At 40.8% G+C, this 20,250-nt stretch overlaps 1 protein-coding gene across 1 annotated transcript; it reads right to left on the bottom strand.

Annotated features, from left to right (window-relative positions):
• Positions 1 to 1,562: 1,562 nt before the first annotated feature.
• LOC127226335 (calcium-binding protein 39) lies at positions 1,563 to 18,303 on the bottom strand (the record flags this gene model as incomplete). Its single annotated transcript, XM_051190270.1, has 7 exons — positions 1,563 to 2,281; positions 2,921 to 3,064; positions 6,129 to 6,194; positions 8,492 to 8,551; positions 10,577 to 10,745; positions 16,241 to 16,359; positions 18,097 to 18,303. Coding segments are annotated over 7 exons (954 nt in total), but the record flags the coding sequence as incomplete, so codon positions are not given.
• Between the last annotated feature and the right edge of the window lie 1,947 nt (positions 18,304 to 20,250).

Here is a 20,250-nt window from a genome sequence, read left to right as displayed (position 1 = left end):
CCAGGATAATCGTTTTGGTAGTAGGAACCTAGTAAATGATCACACATCAAATGCAACTTTCCAATTTTGAATGTTTTCACATTGTTCTGTTTAGAAACAGCCGAGAAGTCCTCTGTGCCTCCAGCTCCTGATGCATTGGTAACACACATTTCTCTTCCACTTCCTCATGTTTGCCCAGATGGAAGCTGTTTGCTGTCTGAGGCTCTAAGAGCAAGCTTGGCAAGGAGACCCAGCCAGGTGTAATGACTGCTGTCCACTAAATCCTGCCTGATTCACAGCATTGGACAAGGGCTGGGTCTGCTCAGCTGAGCCTGCCTCCCTGCTGAGGATTTCCTCCTTCAGGAGACTGAATGCTTTCCCTACTTCTAGGGAACATGAATTCTCCCTCTCCCCCCCACCCCATCTCACATAACCCCCAGCGGAAAGGGCCTTGGAAACTCTTCATTTAAATGAAATAGAACACACCTGTATCTTCTGGAGTGGTTTTTCTGGCTTGTGTTTCTTGGAAGGAAACCTTAAAACCCACTCAAAACACCAGATGGGAGGCTCCTTTTACTGGCCAATGAATCATTCAGTTAGTAAGAGAGGCTAGCAAAGAATAATTATGTCATGTTTTAGTCAGCTACAGCCATGCTGAGTTGGATGGGGCAAACTCTGATTTTTTTGTTAGCTGTGATCTGTGTCACTGAGACAAACAGACACCATTCTAGTAACTTTATGTAGATACAGTTTAGGAGATATTGTTCTGCTGTGGTCACAGTCACAAAAAGTGGTGCAAAATCAGTTGCTTTATAAATACTGATAACTTGCAGCATAAGGAAAAGGACATTAAAAACAATCAATTTCCCCAGGGGACATCTAGGACTAGGGCTCTTCTTTTCCTAAGAGAAGCCAAAGTTTTAATTACTCAGTTTCCTGACTACTGTACTGGGTATCAACTTACTCTAAGAAAGGTGCTCTACAGAGGCCCCAACCCACAAAGAATCAAGAATCAGCATTATTAGCATAATCTGTGTCATTCATAGATATGGCAATCTTAGGACTCATTTTAAATGAGTAAGGCCAATATTCTGCAAGTCCATGTGGCGGCGGACTGAGTTCCGCCTACCAACGGCACCCCATTGGGTACTGAACCCAATGAATTGGTTCTTTTTGTTTTAGTGCTGTGATCCTTAATGTTAAAATCAGCATTTTCATGTGATCTCAAGTATTTCAATTACATATGAGCATTTTTTTTTTTTTTTTTTTGCAAAACTCAGGTAATAGTTACATACTACTACAATAACATTCCTCTGCTGTACAAATTAAACGATTTAAAAGAAATGAGCATTCTAAGAATTATATACAAAAGAAACCTGTGAGCAGTGTTGAAATGAAACGTAAGGTGTCTGCTAGCTCTACTGTTTTAAAATACCTTCAAAAGTAAAATTAACAAATACCCTTCAACACATCCAGGTTCACAAGTCTCAAGAAAATCAAATGTCAAAAAGTTCTAGAAAGCTGTGAAAAGCATATATACACTTTCCTTATGACCTCACGAAGCGCCACACTTGAGAAGTTGCTAAGTTTCAGTATCAATTTATTTGCACGTCAACTTTATCCTCCCCCAAAGCTCACTCTGGATACAGTTCCCCTCTGATCTCCAAAATAATCCCTGTATACGCCACGTTCCTTTGGTGACGGTGGATGATCTGGCTCTGGGATGTCAAGTGTACCCGTGCCATACTGCAGAGATCTGCAAAGAGCAGTGCCAATGTACAGGTATCAGCTGATGTCGTCAACATCTTTTCCCTAGTCCACTCTCATCGTACATTTGCCTTCGAGAATCCAGCCACATTCAGAACTCATGCAGCAAATGGGGTCTGTGAGTTCTGAAATGACACAGATCAAGGGAAAGACCCACGTGCGCTCTAATGTGCAAGCAGCAGCTACGTTCTCCAACCTGGACTGAAAAACAAAAGGTAAAATGAAAACCGTTCACTTAACAGCAGATTAGCAGTAATGTTCCTCATGAATCATAAGAGTGCCTGATGCTGAGTAGCTAACAGCAAGTGCTGAAGTTGGATGGGATATCGTAGGTGTTTATTGGAAATTAGGCTTCTTGCTGAGCTGGTCTCTTCAAATCCCTGATCTGTTTGACTAAATAGGTCTTCTCATCATTGAACTGCTCGTCCTCCGTCCTGTCGTTTTGAAACTTGCTGAGGAACTCAATGAGTTTGGTCTGGTTCTTGAGGAGGATATCTAGGATGGGCTGTGTCTTGTTGGGGTTGGCCACAAACACCTGCATAAAAGGAAACCACGTAGGTCAGAAAAGCAGTCAATGTCAATGTCCACCCAACAAGCTCCTGGGCAGACAGGACCTTTACCTGGGCAGGTAACTGGCTTTTTTTTTTTTTTTTTGCTTTACAAGAGCTTACTTTTACATGATAGGGAGAAATAATAATGATTACAAGCTTTAGCACAAAGCCTGCCAAGCTCATTCTACCAACTCTGGAACAGAGTAGTTAGGACTAAATACTGATTTTAGAATCAAATGACTGATTCCTGGGCACAGAAGGTCAGATTAGGTCTTAAGAAGATACCCCACCCGACCCCACACCTCTGCTAAGCATTACAAAGTACTTCTGACCTTCACGTTCTCACTTAAGCAGCTGCAGATAGCCTAGATGGGGTGAGCCGGGGAGGAGGATAGCAAGGGAGCTGCTGCCCCTGAGTAACCCTGTGTGCACACTGAAGATAATGAGGCTCATCTCTGACTGTGCTTTCTTATTCTCAGGTCCAAATGTCCCACCCATTTCCAGGTCCCCACTTCCGTTCAAACACTCTGACTGAACTGAGCACCATGTGGGTTACGGGGACCAGGCAGTAATAGTAACTGAAACAAACGGTTCTGGAGGAAAGCACTATCAGTGCAGCCCACCTTGAACACGTGAAAGGCCTCAAACTGGATGTTTCGGCTCTTGTCTCGGAGAAGGTTCATCATTAACTTGAGGTTCTCAGGTTTACTGATGTACTTCGTCATAATCGTGAAGTTGTGTCTATCTAACAGCAGTTCACCGAGAAGCTGAGAACACATTTAGAACATGACATTATTAAGACTTCAAGCCAAGAACAAATAAACAACAAACCCATTTTATAGTCATTGTGAGACTAGAAACTGGTTTGAAAAAAACAGTAACAAAAATGAAAATGAACAACAATAAATAACCACTACCCAAGAAAGTGGTCAGAAGAAAAGGTACTAGGAATTTCTGTTCACTAATCTCAACTAAGTTCCCCCCACGTGTTTTAAATTATACTTAGCAGGACTTTCCAAGATGAAGCACTCTCACACCTGGGTCACAAAGCTGTACGTTCAAGACAATCCTGACTGTTAGGGAGCCACAGCAGGGAGCTGAAACCACTTCTGCCTGTCTTATATTCTGCTTCCTGATATCCCATAGAAACTCACAATGTGCAAATGGCTAGCTACTGCTCAGTTCAGATTTTCCTCCAAGTTGCTCTCGTACTGAGCTCTAGCTGAGGTCCAGTGTGTTCAGTGTGTCAGCGATGTATCTACTAGGAGCAGGCATCCATCAGCAGCATCCTTGTGGATAGCAAGGCAGACAGTCAGGGCATGTCCTGTGCCAGTCTGCCTGTGTTCAGATATGTAACCTTGAGTGTTACTTGCCTTCTCTGTGAGAAACTCAAGTGTGAGCATATGGAAATATAAGCAGGTGCTGGGTCCCAGCGGAGCTCTAGTATTTGACATTTCTAAACAACTGACCTCTAGGCAAATAGCTTCTCATCATACAAAAACAAACACCAAAAGCAAGACTCAAAACCTGTGGGGCTTCAGGCCTGGCTCAGTGGTTATGTAAGAACACTTGCTGTTCTTGCGGAGGTTCCTCTCACCCGGATGGGCTGCTCATGTCTGTAACCAAAGCTCCAGAAGGATTTCACATGCTCTCTTGGCCTCCTCCAGCACCCCCACTCATATCTCACCACCCCAATCTATGCTACCTGGGATTCATGAAGAATTTATAAAATATGTTTCAGGCCAGCAAGATGGCTCAATGGATTAAGTCTGACAGCCTGAATTCAGTCCTCAAGACCCACGTGGTGGAAAGAGACCTGACTCCCTAACTTGTCCTCTAACCTCTCCATGTGCCCCACATAAAGTAAGTGCAATGTAATAATTCTTTTCTTTTTTTCCCAAGAGAGGATTTCTCTGTGTAACAGTCCTGAACCCCACTCTGTAGAGCAGGCTGGCCTTGGACATTTCCTGCCTCTGCCTCCTTAGTTCTGGGATTGAAGGCATGTACTAGCAATGTAGTAACTTTCATGATTAAAAACTAACTTCAGGCCTCATGTCACTCTGAAGCATATAACTACTACTTTTTAAGAAAAGAAGTGGCCTGCTTGCATTCTAGGAAGACTCAAAAGTGGGTGCGCTATGGGGTGCACCTCTCACTGTGTCCATCCTCTACTGCAGAACTAAAGGCATTCTGAAGAAAGACTGGCTTCAGCCAAGTCACCCAAAAGATGACTGTGAACTCAAAGTATCTGGACAATGAAAATTAAGTTCTACTCAGGGACATAAAGTTGCTGCCAGCAGGGAAGGAATGGTATCTCATCAATACAAGATCAGATATTTTTGAGGAATTCTGAGCAAAGTGGAATTTTAAAATATATCCAGTAAAACATTTAAACAAGATTCTAAATCCTTGCAATCCTACCCCAATTCCTGTAGAGCTACTTCCTGAAAGAATTTAATGTGTTGCTCCATATTTAATAACCACTGTAAGAACACACAGAGGCCAGACAAGGTCAGACAACACACATTTTAAACTTTGTAGGCCATATGGCCTCTGTGACAACCACTCAAATCAGCTGGTACAGCTTCAAACAGGCAAAGATGAGGTATAAAAGTCTTGCAATCCTATAAAACTTTACTTATAAAACCAATCAGTTGGCTGAGTTTGGATTCTAGGCTGCAGTTTGCCAGCTGCATGTGTGGTTTACATGCATGCTCATGTATGTATATAGGCATATGGATGGATAGGTGTGTGTGTGGGTGCTCATGTGTTTAGGCTGAAGATCAATACTTATCTCTTCCTTAGTCACTTTCCCACTTGCAATATTGAGGCAGAATGTCTTTCTTGAACCTTGAGTTTGTTGGTTTAGTGTAGCAAGCCAGCTTGATCCTAGGATCCTGTCTCTACCACCCAAGCACAGGTTGACTGCCACAGCTGCCCAGCGTTCATGTGGGTGCTGGGGATCTGACTCCAATCCTCATGTATGCATAGCAAGTACTTGGTCCACTGAGCTACATCACCAACTCCTTAGTTTGCCAAAGTTTGCTCTAGACTTTCAATCTCATATTTAGCATGTCTAAGGTTCAAGTGGGGTTGTTCATACTCTGTGTTGATAAAAGCGGGCAGAGCTGTGCAGTTCAGTTTCAGGGCTCACATGCTGGTCCCCAACCCTTCTGCCAATCTGGACATGGGATATTTTATCTAGTTGGCTTGAATCCATTATGTTTCTGCAAGGCATGATGGTTTGTGTTTGTCATTTCACTGGGAAATTCAGACAGGATGATTCAAGCCCAACTTTAGCTAGATAGCAAGATCCTGTCTCAAAACCAAAACTGAAACCAAAACCAACAAAAATTTCTTTTCTTTGGGGGTTTTTCAAGGCAGGGTTTCATTATGTAGCCTTGGTTGTCCTGGAATTCAGAGAGAGATCCACCTGACTCTAACTCTGAAGTGTAAAGGCACATGCCACCAATGGCCAGCCCAATAAAAATTTCAATCCTTATAAAAATATTTCAGAATTAAAATATTGCACTGTTAGGAAATGAAGCATCATTCCATCTCCCGTTATATTCTCTTTTGATGTCTCTACCTTACATATGGGAATTTGCCCCAAACAAACCACTAATGGACCCCAAACTCGTGGGTATTTACCCTATACAGGTCACTAGTAAACTCCAAACTCTGAAAATGCCTGACTACCTCAAATCGCAAATGTATTTTCTCCTAAAGTTCTACAACCAACATCGGCATGTACCCACCCGATTCTCCAAATTCAAGTTGCAAATGTACGATGAAGAGAAGAAATGACATATGAAAGATAATTTGCCATACCTTCAGTGACTGTCTCTTTGTCACATAATTTTCTGAATGAAGTAACTTCTCATATTCACTGAAAAACTGAGAACAGAAAACATATATTAGGGTTAAGGAAAAGGAGGCTAGATAACATTATAAAGTTCAGGGGCAGACTTTGAACACCAACAAAGGCCTGTGCTCTTTGCCACCTCAATGCAGGAAGCTCCTGGGACTGGTCCCCTCCAGGCTCCAGCCAGATCCAGAGACAAAGCCCCTCTCTGTACCCTAAATCATCTGCCTAAAGCATTAGCACCTTCTCACAGTTTCCACACTAATTTCTTGGTGTTAGACTACAAAATCCCTACTTATTTTATATACAGGAACTCAATTCGGTCTAAACAACAAAGATAAAAATGAACCCATCTTTCAAGGTGTATCAAGCAAGGAGAGAAAATAAAGTTGAGGAGAAACCCAGTAGTGCTATGCAGAGAGAGAACTGGATTCCAAGTGTGAAGGGGAGAGAGCAACATTAGATATGGGGAGGTGAAAAGATATTCCTGAAAGAAATATAAGGAAGTCATCACTTGAGAAACTTGGATAGTGCAAAGCTGCAAATCAGAGCTGATAAGTGGCAACACTAACAAGAACATGTCACCAGCCAACACATGAAAGCCAGGCAATCTGACTCCCCTTCAAGAATGTCAATAGATGATTCTGAGCAACTAGTACACATCTTTTGGATTTTTAATTAATTGTTCCCATGCTTTAGTCATTAAAAGAAATCATGTACTTTTTCATTAGGACTTCCCTCAGATCTGACCATACTTTACACATTCCTGTTAGTTGTCTCATCAACATCTTTCTAAAATCTTGTTAGGTGATGTCACATCCACAAAGAATATGTAGGAAACTATTTTACTTGTACATTAAAACAGACTTTATTGCCTATAGTAAATTTCTTTAAATAAGGTAGTCTGTGTGGGGAGGCTTTAAATTAAGATAGTAACATTAGAAAGTTTGAGGCCTTGTGGCAATAAAATAGGTAACAATTACTACTAACTGCTTGCTATGCTTTAGCACTAGCTCTGTGAGCTTTAGCATCAGAAGGCCACACACTCCACACCTCTTATTGGTAGGTGCAGGCTACTCCTGAGGTTAAAGAAGTCACAAAGAGTGAAGAAAGCAGTTGCTTTTTGTCTTATTAGCACTTGAAACTAGATCCAGGCAGTTTCATGTTACAGCACTGTCTTCAGCCTTCTTGATGCTGCAGCCCTTTAATACAGTTCCTCATGCTGTGGTGACCTCTAACCACATAATTATTTTGTTGCGATTTCGTAACTGTAATTTTCCCACTGTTATCAATCATAATGTAAATATCTGACATGCAAGATATGTGGAAACCTACAGGTTGAGGACCTCCGTGTTAAGCCTGTGAGGCCTTCAAACCAAACACACACAAAAGGAAATACCCATGTCCAAATACTCACTGCAGAATTAAAGTGCTGTCAATGTTTAAGCCATTTATGAGGCTGCTCACTTAGCCTATAGTCTATGATGATGGTGGGAGACAGGGAAGACAAGCACAAAGGACACATGAGGAAGCACAGATTCTGTCTCTAAAAACTGTATAATGCACAACAGGCAAGCAAACGATAAACGATCAACGATATTTAAGACAATGAGTTAAACTACCAGTAGGACATTTATTCTAAGTTCTCTAAATGTGCCTATCAGGTCTTGGGCAGTGTGTGGGAACTACCGTGGCACAGTGATGAGCAGGTGTCAACACAGGCTCCGAAGCCCTGGAGAAGCGGCGTGGCTGAGGGCAGTGGGCCTTCCAAGCACCTGGGACCACTGACAGCTCTCTGAGGTCACAGGGCTGGGCTTGACCAACACTGGCAGAGCTGGAAGCAATGTCCTCATCTTATGAACAGGAGGGTCTCTAAGCCCCGGGCAGTAAGTGCCTTGGCCATGGCTATAAAGAGTAAGCAGAGGCAGGAGCAAAGCTGCAGTCCTGCCTACTCCAGGCCAGTGCTGCTCACAGCCCATCAGCTGCTGTGTCTGTCAGTATACAGCAACTGATGAAAAAGGAAGAAAAAGGGGGAGGGACAGACTAAATTCTCTTCGCATCTTAATTAGATTGTCATTCAGGAAAAACCCGACCATTTCCCTCTTCTAAAATAAGAAAACATGCAAGGGGCAACTATTAATCAAGATCAAATTTTGCTTGAGACTAGTACTCTATGTTGTTTCAGTAAAGAAGTAATCATAGTACCATTTACAAATACCATAAAGTCAAATATTCTGATACAAAACCTACCTTAAACCTCCATTTAAGTTAATTTCATTTCTGTTAAAAGAACGTGACAAATGTTCCTTAAAATATTTCACATACTTACTCTATCATAATGCTGTTCCAAAAATTCTGCACTGAGCAATTTATGCCTTGTGAGTAAATCCTAGGAAAAGAAAAAGATGTATTGTTATGGTGGTTCTCCATTAAATCTTAGGAAAAGAGAATTCAAAATATTCTGTGCCAAACAAAATGCCTGATAAGCTGCTGTTAAATATCAGCAGACAGTACTTAATATTTCATTATGAATTTTACTCAGGACCATAATAAAGCTAGCCTCCCTGGGTCAGAACTTCCGTCAGGGAATAAGGTAGCTTGGATCTGTCTGGTATTTAGCCAGTCTGACTAAGTACCAGACATATATCCTTGAACATATATAGTCTTGCCTATGGGTCACGTTCTATTCACTATTCGGAGCCTCTCATGAGTTCTCCCTTTCTGTGTATCCAGGAACACTGGGATCTAGAGCTACACTGGCTCAGAGCTGTCTTCTGGAGCGATTCATCCTCTGAATACTGAGTAGTTTTTGAAATGCATTTTTTCTTCAAGGAGAGATCACCTGCCTGGCTCTCCCAGATCCTCCCCTTTCTTGCTACCATAACCTGACAGGATCATGTTACCCACAGTGGCTCCAACACCACCATCTTCTCCTTGGGGAGAGTTAAATGGAAGAAGCACCCCTAGCTGAGATGAAATTACCAGCAAGGCCACACAAGACCATCAGATATCACATTCCTGGCATGTAGCCAGCACATATCTCTCACCTTGGTGCCAGTTTGGCCATTTGTGCCAGGAGCATGTTATCCATGTCCTCCACGTGGTCAGGGGGCTCCCACACCATTGCTGCTCCTCAATACTCTTCCCTCACCCTCCTGTGCCCAGAGTGCTGACACTATCTGAGTCCTGGCTGTCTTTGCACACAGGGTACTCTCCTTGACATAAGCGCTACTACAGCTCCCTTCATGCCAGGTTGCTGTTCCTGAATGGAGCATTCCCTCCCATCGATGCATTCCAATCACAAGCCCTATCCCACCACTTCAGTGACAGCTAAGACATCACAGCGGTCACTCTATGTTATGATCGCAAATTCATTTCACTTTGCTTTGTACATGACAGTTACATATATGCATGTGAGGTCTCACCTAAAGCTTCTGTGGAACTTGTATTGATTCTGGGATATAAATCCTTGGCACTGCTCACACTGTGACATTCTTCTCAGGCAGGGTGAAAACGTACTGGCCAGTCCCCAGGTCCTCATCCTGTCCTAATATATTCAGCACCCTCACATATGTACTTTACCCAAAGACCAAGTCCTTACCCCAGAGGCTCCTTAGTAAAAGCTAAGCTCTTACAAGGAAAGAAAGCTCTTCTCACAGTGTAAGTGTTCACTGCTTCTGAGTGTGAGTGAGCTACATGTAAGTATTAAGGTCATTTAAGGGAATGTAAATCAAGACTTAGTCTCACTGGAGAAAAAAATACAAGACTGCTGCTTCGTTTATATATCATAAACAGAAGCTTACAACTAAAGAAACTAGTGGTCATACATGCACTCAGTATATACAACTCCACAGGGAGGTAAGTTAGGAGAGGGGGAGGGGACGCAGGAGGGATGATCCCGTTTCTCTGCAGTGACTCAGTTATGCCCATGCCTGGGGCATGTCAACAAGTTTCTTCATACTGAATGTGGTTCTTGCATTTAATAATATATATTCCAAAAATATATATTCCAAAAATTGAGCAGAGGCCAATTACATCTCCATGTCTAGTGCTAACCAAAGGAATGCTGCAGAATACCCCATCACAAGAGAAAGCCTGGTTGTTAGGTATTCTGAATGTTATCGTTGCCATACTTAGAGAATAATTTAACAGGAAAGCACAATTTTGACCTAAGAGGACTTTTGCCTTTCTGATAAGATATGAGAATTTAATTCTCCCACGCTTTTAGGGTGTGTGTTTGGGGGCGGGGGAGTTTACTACAGATACCTAAAACATACCAAAGCATATAAAATGCATCTTTTTTATTCCCACTAGAGGGCAGTCATGTATAGAGTTGCAGAGGAGACACATGGGGAAACTGCAAACCTGGTCTGATTTGCAGAGTGTATTTAAAATTCAAGTCTTTAAATGTTACCTTGAACGTAGCAAATGCATCTGAAGCTATGTCAAATGTTGACATTTCAACATATCTGAAGAAATCATAAAACTGTTCCGACCATAATATGATTTTTGCAAGTGGTTCATGTCTGATGCACTCTCTTAACATTATTCCACAATTAAGAGCTATTTCTGGAGATTCATACCTGTAAAAACAAAACAAAACAAATAAAAGCCATGTATGATTGCTCTTTCAAAACAGCAAAAATGAGCACTTCAAACTTTCTCAACAGAAGTTTCACACACTCCTAAGTGACCACAGCAGGTTACAAAAGGTACTTCTCTCAAGAGTACATAGCAAAGTCACTACATGTGGCACCTACAGCTGTTCGCAGAGATGGACAGCTACCTGCAATTAAGAAAATCAGTTATGGCAGGGACCACAAGAACAGAAGTTGTGTTTGAAAAAGAAGTGCTAGGGTCATAGGTCAGCTATCCATGAGCTTTTTTTTTTTTTTTTAACCCACTGTGTTCACAACAACCAGAACAACAACAACAACAACAACAAAAACAAAAAACAAAACAGAAGAGTAATAGAGAATTTAGAGAATTCCCTTTCCAAATTCAGGAATTCAGTAGAAACAGTATAAACACAGGTCTATCAAAGATACAGCATTTTATGCATCACTGTTTCAACACTCACAACAGTACTTCCAGACTCTTGGAAACATGTAAATCCCATAAAACTGTAAGCCTCATTCTAAGGATTTTACAGAGCATCTCCACCACAGAGAACCTGGGCCCCTGAGGCCCTGGAGCCTTCTCACCAACTCTCCAAACACAGCCTTTTCCTCTGTTCTCAGCACCACATCAGCATCTCTTCCCTTGTGATCAGAAAGAAAACCTCACAGTGAGTAGAGTAGGGGCCATCCCCTTCTCAAAGCACACTGCCTTTCACAGGCTGACACCTGCTACACACATTGGCTCTATTTCTTTCCCACAGGGTTTTTTTTTTTTTTTTTTTTTTGGTAGTCAAACAACATTTTCCAATACTCTAGTGACTTCCTCTTGGCTAAAACAGAACTAACCAATATCCATCTAAGTAATGTTCTGATGGTGCTGACTTTTGCTAGTCTATCTTTTGTCTTTCTCTTTTTGGTTCTGGTGATCAAATCCAAATGCTGGGTAAGTATTCCATCACTGGGCTACACCCTACCCAGTACTATCCCTTTCTTAAAAAATAGGGAAGAGAAAACTCCTCCCAGTTCTCCTTTTTATCTCCCTGGTGGTTCCCCTTTCTTCCTTCTGAGGTCTTCACCTGCTAAGGAGAGCCCACAATCTCACGGCCCCCACCACTGTGACTGAGTTTCCTTCCCTCCTTCCACTCTGAGTGGTGGTTGGGTATTTTCCAATGTCTCTGAGAGCCTCAAGTAAAGGTCTACATAAGCCAAACATATCTAACATGATCTCTCATCCCTCCACTCCAAAGCCAGACCCAGTGCCCCTGCCTACTCAGGTCTGCATTTTAGCAGCACTGCTTAGTCTTCGATGTCAGGTCTAACAGACCTTCCATGACGGTGGGATGTTTTGTACACATGCTGCCCATTATGTCGGTTTCTAAGCCACTGGTGGTTATTGAACATTTGAAATGTGACTAGTGCAAATGAGGGATGGGATAGCCATAATTTAAAATTAAGTCACTATATATGGTTAGTAATTATTAGACAATACAGCTCAAAAATTCCTTCTTCCTATCCTAGCTCCAAATCTTCAACTTTCTATGTTTGGAATCATCTGGGCCTTTTCCTATTTCTTTTGAAGTCTTAGTTTTTTGACTTCTTTCTATCTATTCCCACTGCTGTTAACTCATTAAGAACTGCAAATGTGTTATATTAGCACATTTGCTTAAGCTCTGTCTTAAAACATCTACCCAACAAACAAATTTACCACCAGCATTTATTTCTGAGTTAGCAGTCTAAAACTACAGCTAAACAAACAGACTTATGTCTGATTTTTCCCTTATTAGATCTACTTACTGCTCTGGGACAAACCATCTCCTAGCCTGGCATAAAATGGCTGCTGATCACATGGTATTCATTCCTGCCCTGGACCTTTACACCAGTGACATGCCATCAGGATGCTTTCTTCTTCTGTCTACATAAGTTCTCAGTTCTCTGTAACTCCTATTGTAAGATCCTTTCCTTTTACCGACCCTTGCAAACCCACTTACCCTCTGAAATCCTGTAGTCTTAACATGTTGCCTAGCAGCACTAACCTTGTCCTTTCATTGTACATATGCTCAACAGAGCAGGACTACACTCCTCTGCCTCCCTGAGGGCATGGCACTCAGCATGCAGACTGGCTTATTTGATTAAAATTTCTGTTTACAAGGTAGCTGATCACACTATTAATCTTTCTTATCTCTGGTAAACAGGAGACTAGCAGGGCAAGTGTTAAGGCAGTCTGGTACAAGTTTGGCAGGTCTTAATGGGAGTTTGTCAAGCTTTTCTCAATGATTAAACCATAAGCCAGTGAGTACAAGGCAAACAGTTACACCTGTACAACCTACTCACACTAGGTTAATGGAGATCACATTAGATCCAGTAAAATTCTACTGTTTTCCAAATCCAGGCCAATGCCAGTACTTCCCATATGCACACTAGAATTAGCAGCACAACCAGCCAATGACAGACTATCTTAAAAGGTGGCTTACATACAGTGCTTCTTAAAGCATGCTACAGGTCAGACAGGAATCATATAAAATGAGTGAGGTATCAGAAAGAAAAGAAGCCATCACAGGACAATTGGGTTGTGCCAAAAGAACAAAGGAGCCAACCAAAGGCACAAAGTGGCCTAAGATGGGACAACTTAAATTTAAAAAAGTAATGTTTACATGTCTGTGATGGTTAATATACTGAACATCAACTCAAAAAGAATAAGAATCCGCTAAGAGGCCAGCCTCTCAGCACGCCTGTGAGGAATAATGTAGACTAGGTTAGCCTCTGGGCATGCTTGTGAGGGAGTATCTTGAGTATGTGAGATGGGAAGACTGCCACTGCACGAGCTAGGCATTCAGTCTTGGACAAAATAAAAGGTGAAAGTGAGCTGTGCACCAGCATTCATCACTTTCTGGCTGTGGTGCAATGTGACCACTGCTCCAAGCTCCTTCCACTGTGGCTTCCCACTATACTCAACTGCGATTACAAAGTCAAACCCTTCCTTTAGTTGCTTCTGTTGGGATTATTTTACTATAGCAACAGGAAAAGTAACTAATACAACACCCAATATCTGAGTTAATAACAATGCTTAAACAATATATTCAATGCTTATCCAAGTTACTGGCTAGAGCACCAACAAATTAAAATAATGGCACTGGCTTTCCCCATACAGATTCTATCTGGAAACATCAAAGTTCGTCAGCTTTATGGAAGAAAAAACATTTAATTAGAAGCAATACCAAAATCTAAGTGAACTCTCATTTATTTATTTATTTACTTATTAATTGACTGATTGGAGGCAGGGACTAGCTATATAGCACTGAATAGCATCAAACTCATGAAGATCTACCTTCCTCTGCCTCCCACATGCTATGATTAAAGTCTGTGACACCACACTGATATTTTAAACTAAGATAATATCCCTGGTATATATAAAAATAGGTGAAAGTATGATAGCAAACTTCAAAATGTACAGACAGATAAGACCTGTACCTAATGATTACCTCTCAACTTCATTTCAGTGGGACAATGGCTAGAAGTAAAACAGGTAGCAGGCACCTTGTTACTGAGTTCATCCCAAGGAACTCATGCATTTCTCATCCAAGGGATGAGAGAGATGGTAAACATGCTAAATAAAACCATAGTAATGTAAATTTAAAATACATAACTAAAATAATTTTCAGAGACACTCAGTCTCACTACAGAGCTCAGGCTAGCCTATTAAACTTTCTATGCAGCAGAACAAAATGACTGTGGTCTTGGAGGGGTTTCCTGCTTTTGCCTCCTAAGTGACAGTATAGTCATGTGTCATCACGCCCTACTAAAGTAAGTAGCTTTCTACAGAACAATTACATACATTTTTAACATGCTTAAAAATTACATACATTTTTAGAAAATGAGGGGATTAACTATTATAGATTAGTAGAAAGCTAAAAGTTTTATCTATAAAATTCAGTTTGTAGACCTTGTTAAAAAATTTTTACACAAACTAATTTTGTTAAAGAAATACAAAAAGCTGGGCACTGGATTGTACCAGGTGTGTAGAAGGTACTGTGGTTGTTATAGCTTGCATGGGTACGCACACTGTATATGCAGGACAGACATGGGCAAACAATGCAGTCAAATTGTGTGTAAGAAAGAAAGAAAGAAAGAATGGCATAAGGTTAATGACTGTGATGAGGGGTGTTGGGTAGGGAAGTTTTGCAGTCTTTTCTTTATGGTGTGCTTAGTTCCCTAATAGACTGTAGTGGAAGGGATATGGGAGAGGATACCAAGTCAAGCTCCAGCCTCAGGCTTTTCCTTCTTGCCTCTGGCTGAGCATTCTGTTCTGACAAGCTCAGATGAGAGCTTTAAATATTAAACTATCCTTCAAAAATCTTATTTTAGACTAGAGTGTCAGCTCACTTTTAATCTTATCATTCAGAAAGAAAACAGAGGTAGCAAGGGTTACAATGAGATCCTAATAGTTTTTTTTTTTTAAATACACTGTCTAAAAAAAATTGACATCAAAGCTGTCGTGAAATAACAAAGTATTAACTAATTTATAGGTTTTAATAAACCTCTGGTTTCATTAATACAGTTCTAAGAACACCCAAATTTCAGGCTATTCACACAGCACGTTTCTAAAGGGACACAGGACTGATATAACAAAAGTTCTGTTCAGCAACACATGAAGAAGCAACACGGATGGGTAGAAACAGAAAGGAGGAAGCAGGATGTTGGCATGTGACATGTCACTGACTCATGCTTTGTCTAAGCAAGTCTGAACTTGGGGAAGTGTTAGACCACAGAGATACAACAAGTCCACATGAGGTAAGCTGTAAACCTATGGGGAGGGGGGAGCAAGCTGCTGGCCCACTGTTGAGCACAACGCTGCCCGTGCTGGGATGACCCGGTGAGCCGGCAAGCATTGCTGATTACCTTGCCAGCCAGGTAGATCATTTCATTTTGTTAAACTTAGATCTTAAGTTTTAAAAATTTTGTTTCTGAAATGGACAACCACATCATGAATGCCTGCTAGCCCAGGAGTAACTTCAGGAAATGCACTGTGCTGACCCCACAGTGCATGCTCTGCTGAATGGAGGTGAGGAGCACGCATGCCCCACTAGGAGGTTCCCACTGCTGTGAGGTGTGCAGGTCAGGTGCAGAGGAGGTATCCTTACACTCACAACTTGGCTGGGATTTCAATGGACTTCAACTGTTTCAATCTTACAGACAAAAATAAGACTCTATTTCTTTCCTAAGGGGTCACAATTCACCCCATTTTAAGTTTACATCTACAGGGCATGTTTGTGTTAGTGTAGCTTACAGGTCAAAACATTAAAAGGGCAGTATGTTTAAGAGCTACAGAAAAGTAAGATTAAAAAAAAAAAACTATAGAGAAAATCTTCCCATATTCACCAGCCTGTTTATCTTTCCCCACCCAAGCAATTTTTCCTTTTTATTTTCAACTAAGAATATAAACTTTATCACATTGTACATACCCTTTCAATAACATGAACAAAATATTCTGTTGGGTGCAGATGTATTCAACAGTAGGAGTTCTTGTACCAATTTGTCTTCTGAGAATATTGTTGAAAATTTGAGCCACGTCTTTTTTGCCCTATTAGGAATACAATCATTAAAATATTTACCTGTCTAAATATTAAAATGTCCATCCACCCTTCAATATAAAGTCAAAGAGCCATTGTGTATTAGTCAAGACTGAGTATCTGACTTTACAACATTTGTAGACATGAAAATTCTTATTTTATCTAGTTATAAACCCAAATTTTTGGTTTTAATAGTGTATACTTTTTAAACACAACTTTATCAACGAAGTGAAATCTCATCACAATCCAAAAAGTGTTTCAACCACCACTAATACTCAGAAGCACACTCAGTATGGAAAGCAGATGTGGACAGCACACTTACCACCTATAGAGGTATGAACCTACATAAGTGGATATTTCTGTTGTGAATAATAGCGTGTATACTTTCTTTTACAGAAAAGGGAAGAGATTGTATTCTGGGTGTAATGATGTCAGAGAATTCTATAAAAAGCTGAGCTTTAATAGCAGGCAGATAAACTCTTCTATTAAACTATGTCACATAGGAAAAACTTAAAATATATTAATAACAAAAGCACTAAGTGTCACGATACAGTAGTTCAGAGATGAGAACTTTACAAACACCACTGCACAAAACAGACAGACTATCTACTGAACCTTAACAAATCAGGAAGCTGCCTAAGAAATTAATAAAGGAGAACTGACTGGCCCCCAAGAAATATTTCAGAACAGCCACTGTCACAAGGCTAAGGAAGCCCAGAGAGCATTGAAGCCCATAGACAGATCATCCGGGAGCCTGTGTTAGCTCAGGTGCAGTAATCAAATCCAAATCAGCCCCATGGCACACACTTAAAAAAAAAAAACCAAACCAAACCAAACAAAAAACCCCTGATGCCTCTAAAGTCTCAAATGAATATTAAATATTCAGTGTTCAGTTTAGGGAACAAAATGGGTAGAGATGAAGGAGAAGGATTAGATATCCCAAATGCACCCCTCAAGTTAGCAGAGAAAAATACAGTTAGAATTTGATAAACTATTAAATATAAAGTCAGACGTGTATCTTAGTTCTATCTTCTCTAGAGCAGGACAAAAATGTTTATTTTTTGTTTATTATGTCCTTTCCACCAAATCTGCACAAATCTGCACTCATGACAGCCAGAGTGGCTGCTTTGTGACCAAGTAGAGTTCATTGTATATATGCTTTTCAGGCTGGAATCAAGGACCATTATCTTCATGAACTCACTATACACCTAACATGTCATGATCCAATTGCATAACTTGAGGTAACAAAATGAGGGGTGAGGGTGAGTGGGTCCCTAAAGAAAGCAGGCTATGGCGACCAAGAGTAAAAGGCTTGGTGGTTATTTTGCTCCAGCAGATGGGTCAATAAGTACAGACCCCAATTACCAGAGACAAATTTTACACAAGTCCAAAATGCAGAATTGGGAACAAAATCTGCTATTTTAACATTACATTAAATAAAAAATTTAAAAGCAGTGTTGAATAAGCACAAAACACAAAATACACGATCGCTTCACTAATGAACGTTTTTTTAGGATTTTCTAACATTTGCTCATTCCTTAACCCAGAGAATAGCTGTTTATGAAATACAACCTAAATGAAAGGGCATCACAAACACCCAAGAAACTTCACATACACTGTGGTGAAATATGTGTACAAAGGTCAGGAGGCCCTGGATCCCCAGGGATCTTAAAATGTTCCAAAGGATAGAATGTATGAAAGAGGACCATAAAGAAAGGTTTCTGAAGACCGAGAAACACATTTCTTACCTCAAAGTCAATGAGCTGTAAATCAGCTACCAGAGTGCTAAGGAGTCCACTATTGTACAGCTCTTGAGCCAGCTGAGCTACGGCTTCTGTCTGAGGTTCTTTTTCATTTGTGCCGTACAGAATTTCTTTCATGGCAACCAAATTTTTGGAAACTTCTTCTGTAGCCTGATTTTGGGAGGAAGGTGTAGAAGAGAAAAACAACTCATTTTAACAAACACATATATATCACATCTGTGTTAGCCAAAATCCATTTTCTGTATTATTTACTCTCAGACCTGTGTGTAAGCTCCATCTCTGTCCTCAGGAGCTGGATACTGTACATGTGTATACGAGAGAGAGAGAGAGAGAGAGAGAGAGAGAGAGAGAGAGAGAGAGTACACTCCCCAAGAAAGGGAGACTTGCACAGATTATAAAATGGAACCCCAGCTAACATACAGTAGAAAAGGAATGATAAGACTAGTTTCCTCCTCAAGCTCAGAAAAGCACTATGGAAGAGGCGTGTGTGTGTGTGTGTGTGTGTGTGTGTGTGTGTGTGTGTGTGTGTGTGTGTGTGTGTGTATCTCTAACCATCAAGTGTCAGGGATCTAGAACAGTACAAAGCAGAGATAAGGGAAAAGTACAGGGTCTGTATTGTATTATAGTTTGAATCTGAAGTACCCACAAAAGACTCATAGATGGAAAGCTTGGTTGTAGTTGATAGACTTTGGGGAAATGACTGGATCGGAAGGGCTCTAATCCACTGATGAATTAATAAGCTGATGGCATTGTTGAGAAATTAAGGACTAGTTGGGGGAAGAAGGTTACTGGGAATGTGCCCTTCCCCTAGACCCATCTTCTCTTACTGTTTGATTCCTGGCTGCCACAAGGTAGGCAGTTTTCCATCAAGGTCATGTTTCTGGCTTGTCTCCATGACTAAAAGCAATGGACTTCTGAAACTGTAAACCTGAACTGGTTAATTTTTTGTCAACCTTACACAAGCAAGAATCATCTGGGAAGAAAGAATCTTAATTGAGAAAATGTTTCCATTTCACAGGTCCTTGATATTTTTTTTTGATTAATAATAGATGTAGGCAGCCCACTGTGGGTGTGGTATAAGAGTAAACTGAGCAAACCATGAGAAGCAAGCCAGTAGCAACATTGCCCCATGGCCTCTGCTTGAGTTTCTGCTCTGATTTCCTTCATGATGAACTGTAAGCTGCAAGATGAAATAGTCTTTCCTCTCCAAGTCACAGGGCATCAAGCAGAACACTCAATGTGGTTTATACCTCAATAGTTACACAAAGAAGCCTAGCCTACATTCTGATTTCATCTTACCCAACAAAGCTTAACATGAAGCTCAGATAGATATCAAAAATACAAGCAACCAAAAGAAATGACACTGATTAACAGAATGTTAAAAAAAATCTCTAACTATATGCTACACATTTAAGAAAAACCAAGGATATTAAATAGAGCAACTGAAGATATGAAGACTTAGAAATAGAAGCTATAATATTTGAGGCCAAAACTAGAGTGGATATCAACAGCAAAGAAAAACTTTGCAAAGATGAGTAGTAATAACTATCCAAAAACCATGGAGGGTCAAATAGAGTAGGATACCACATTTGTGAGCTTTAGAGTGACTTAGAGTAATATATAACTATAGGCAGGGCAAAGGGCAGGCAAAATATTGGGAAATGTGATGAATGAAAACAATTCTGAATTTGCCAGGTACTCCTTTAATCCTAGTACTTGGGAGGGTAGAGCCAAGAAGACGTCTATGAGTTGGAGACCAGGCGTCTCTACATAGTTCCAGGATAGTGAGGGACCGTCTCAAAAAAACAAACAAAACAAAACAAAACAAAAAAACAAAAACAAACAAACAAAAAACCACCCAAAATCAAAAAATATAAATTTTATTAAAATTGCCAAGACAAATACCGATAAAAGGCAAATAAACTCAAGAATAAGAAAAACAGGGATAAGGTGGCTGGAGAGATGGCTCAGTAGTTAAGAGCACTGCACTGGCTGCTCTTCCAGGCGACCAAGGTTTGAGTTCCAGCCCACACATGTATTCAAAACAGTCTGGCAACTCCAGTTATAGGGAACATTATGCCCTCTTCCAACCTCCTGGGCACCAGGCATGTATGTGGTGTACAAACATACATGTAGGCA

The sequence above is a fragment of the Phodopus roborovskii genome, unplaced genomic scaffold (assembly GCF_943737965.1).
Source record: "Phodopus roborovskii unplaced genomic scaffold, PHOROB, whole genome shotgun sequence".
NCBI classification, from domain to species: Eukaryota; Metazoa; Chordata; class Mammalia; order Rodentia; family Cricetidae; genus Phodopus; species Phodopus roborovskii.
This window is presented reverse-complemented; position numbering and strand designations above follow the sequence as displayed.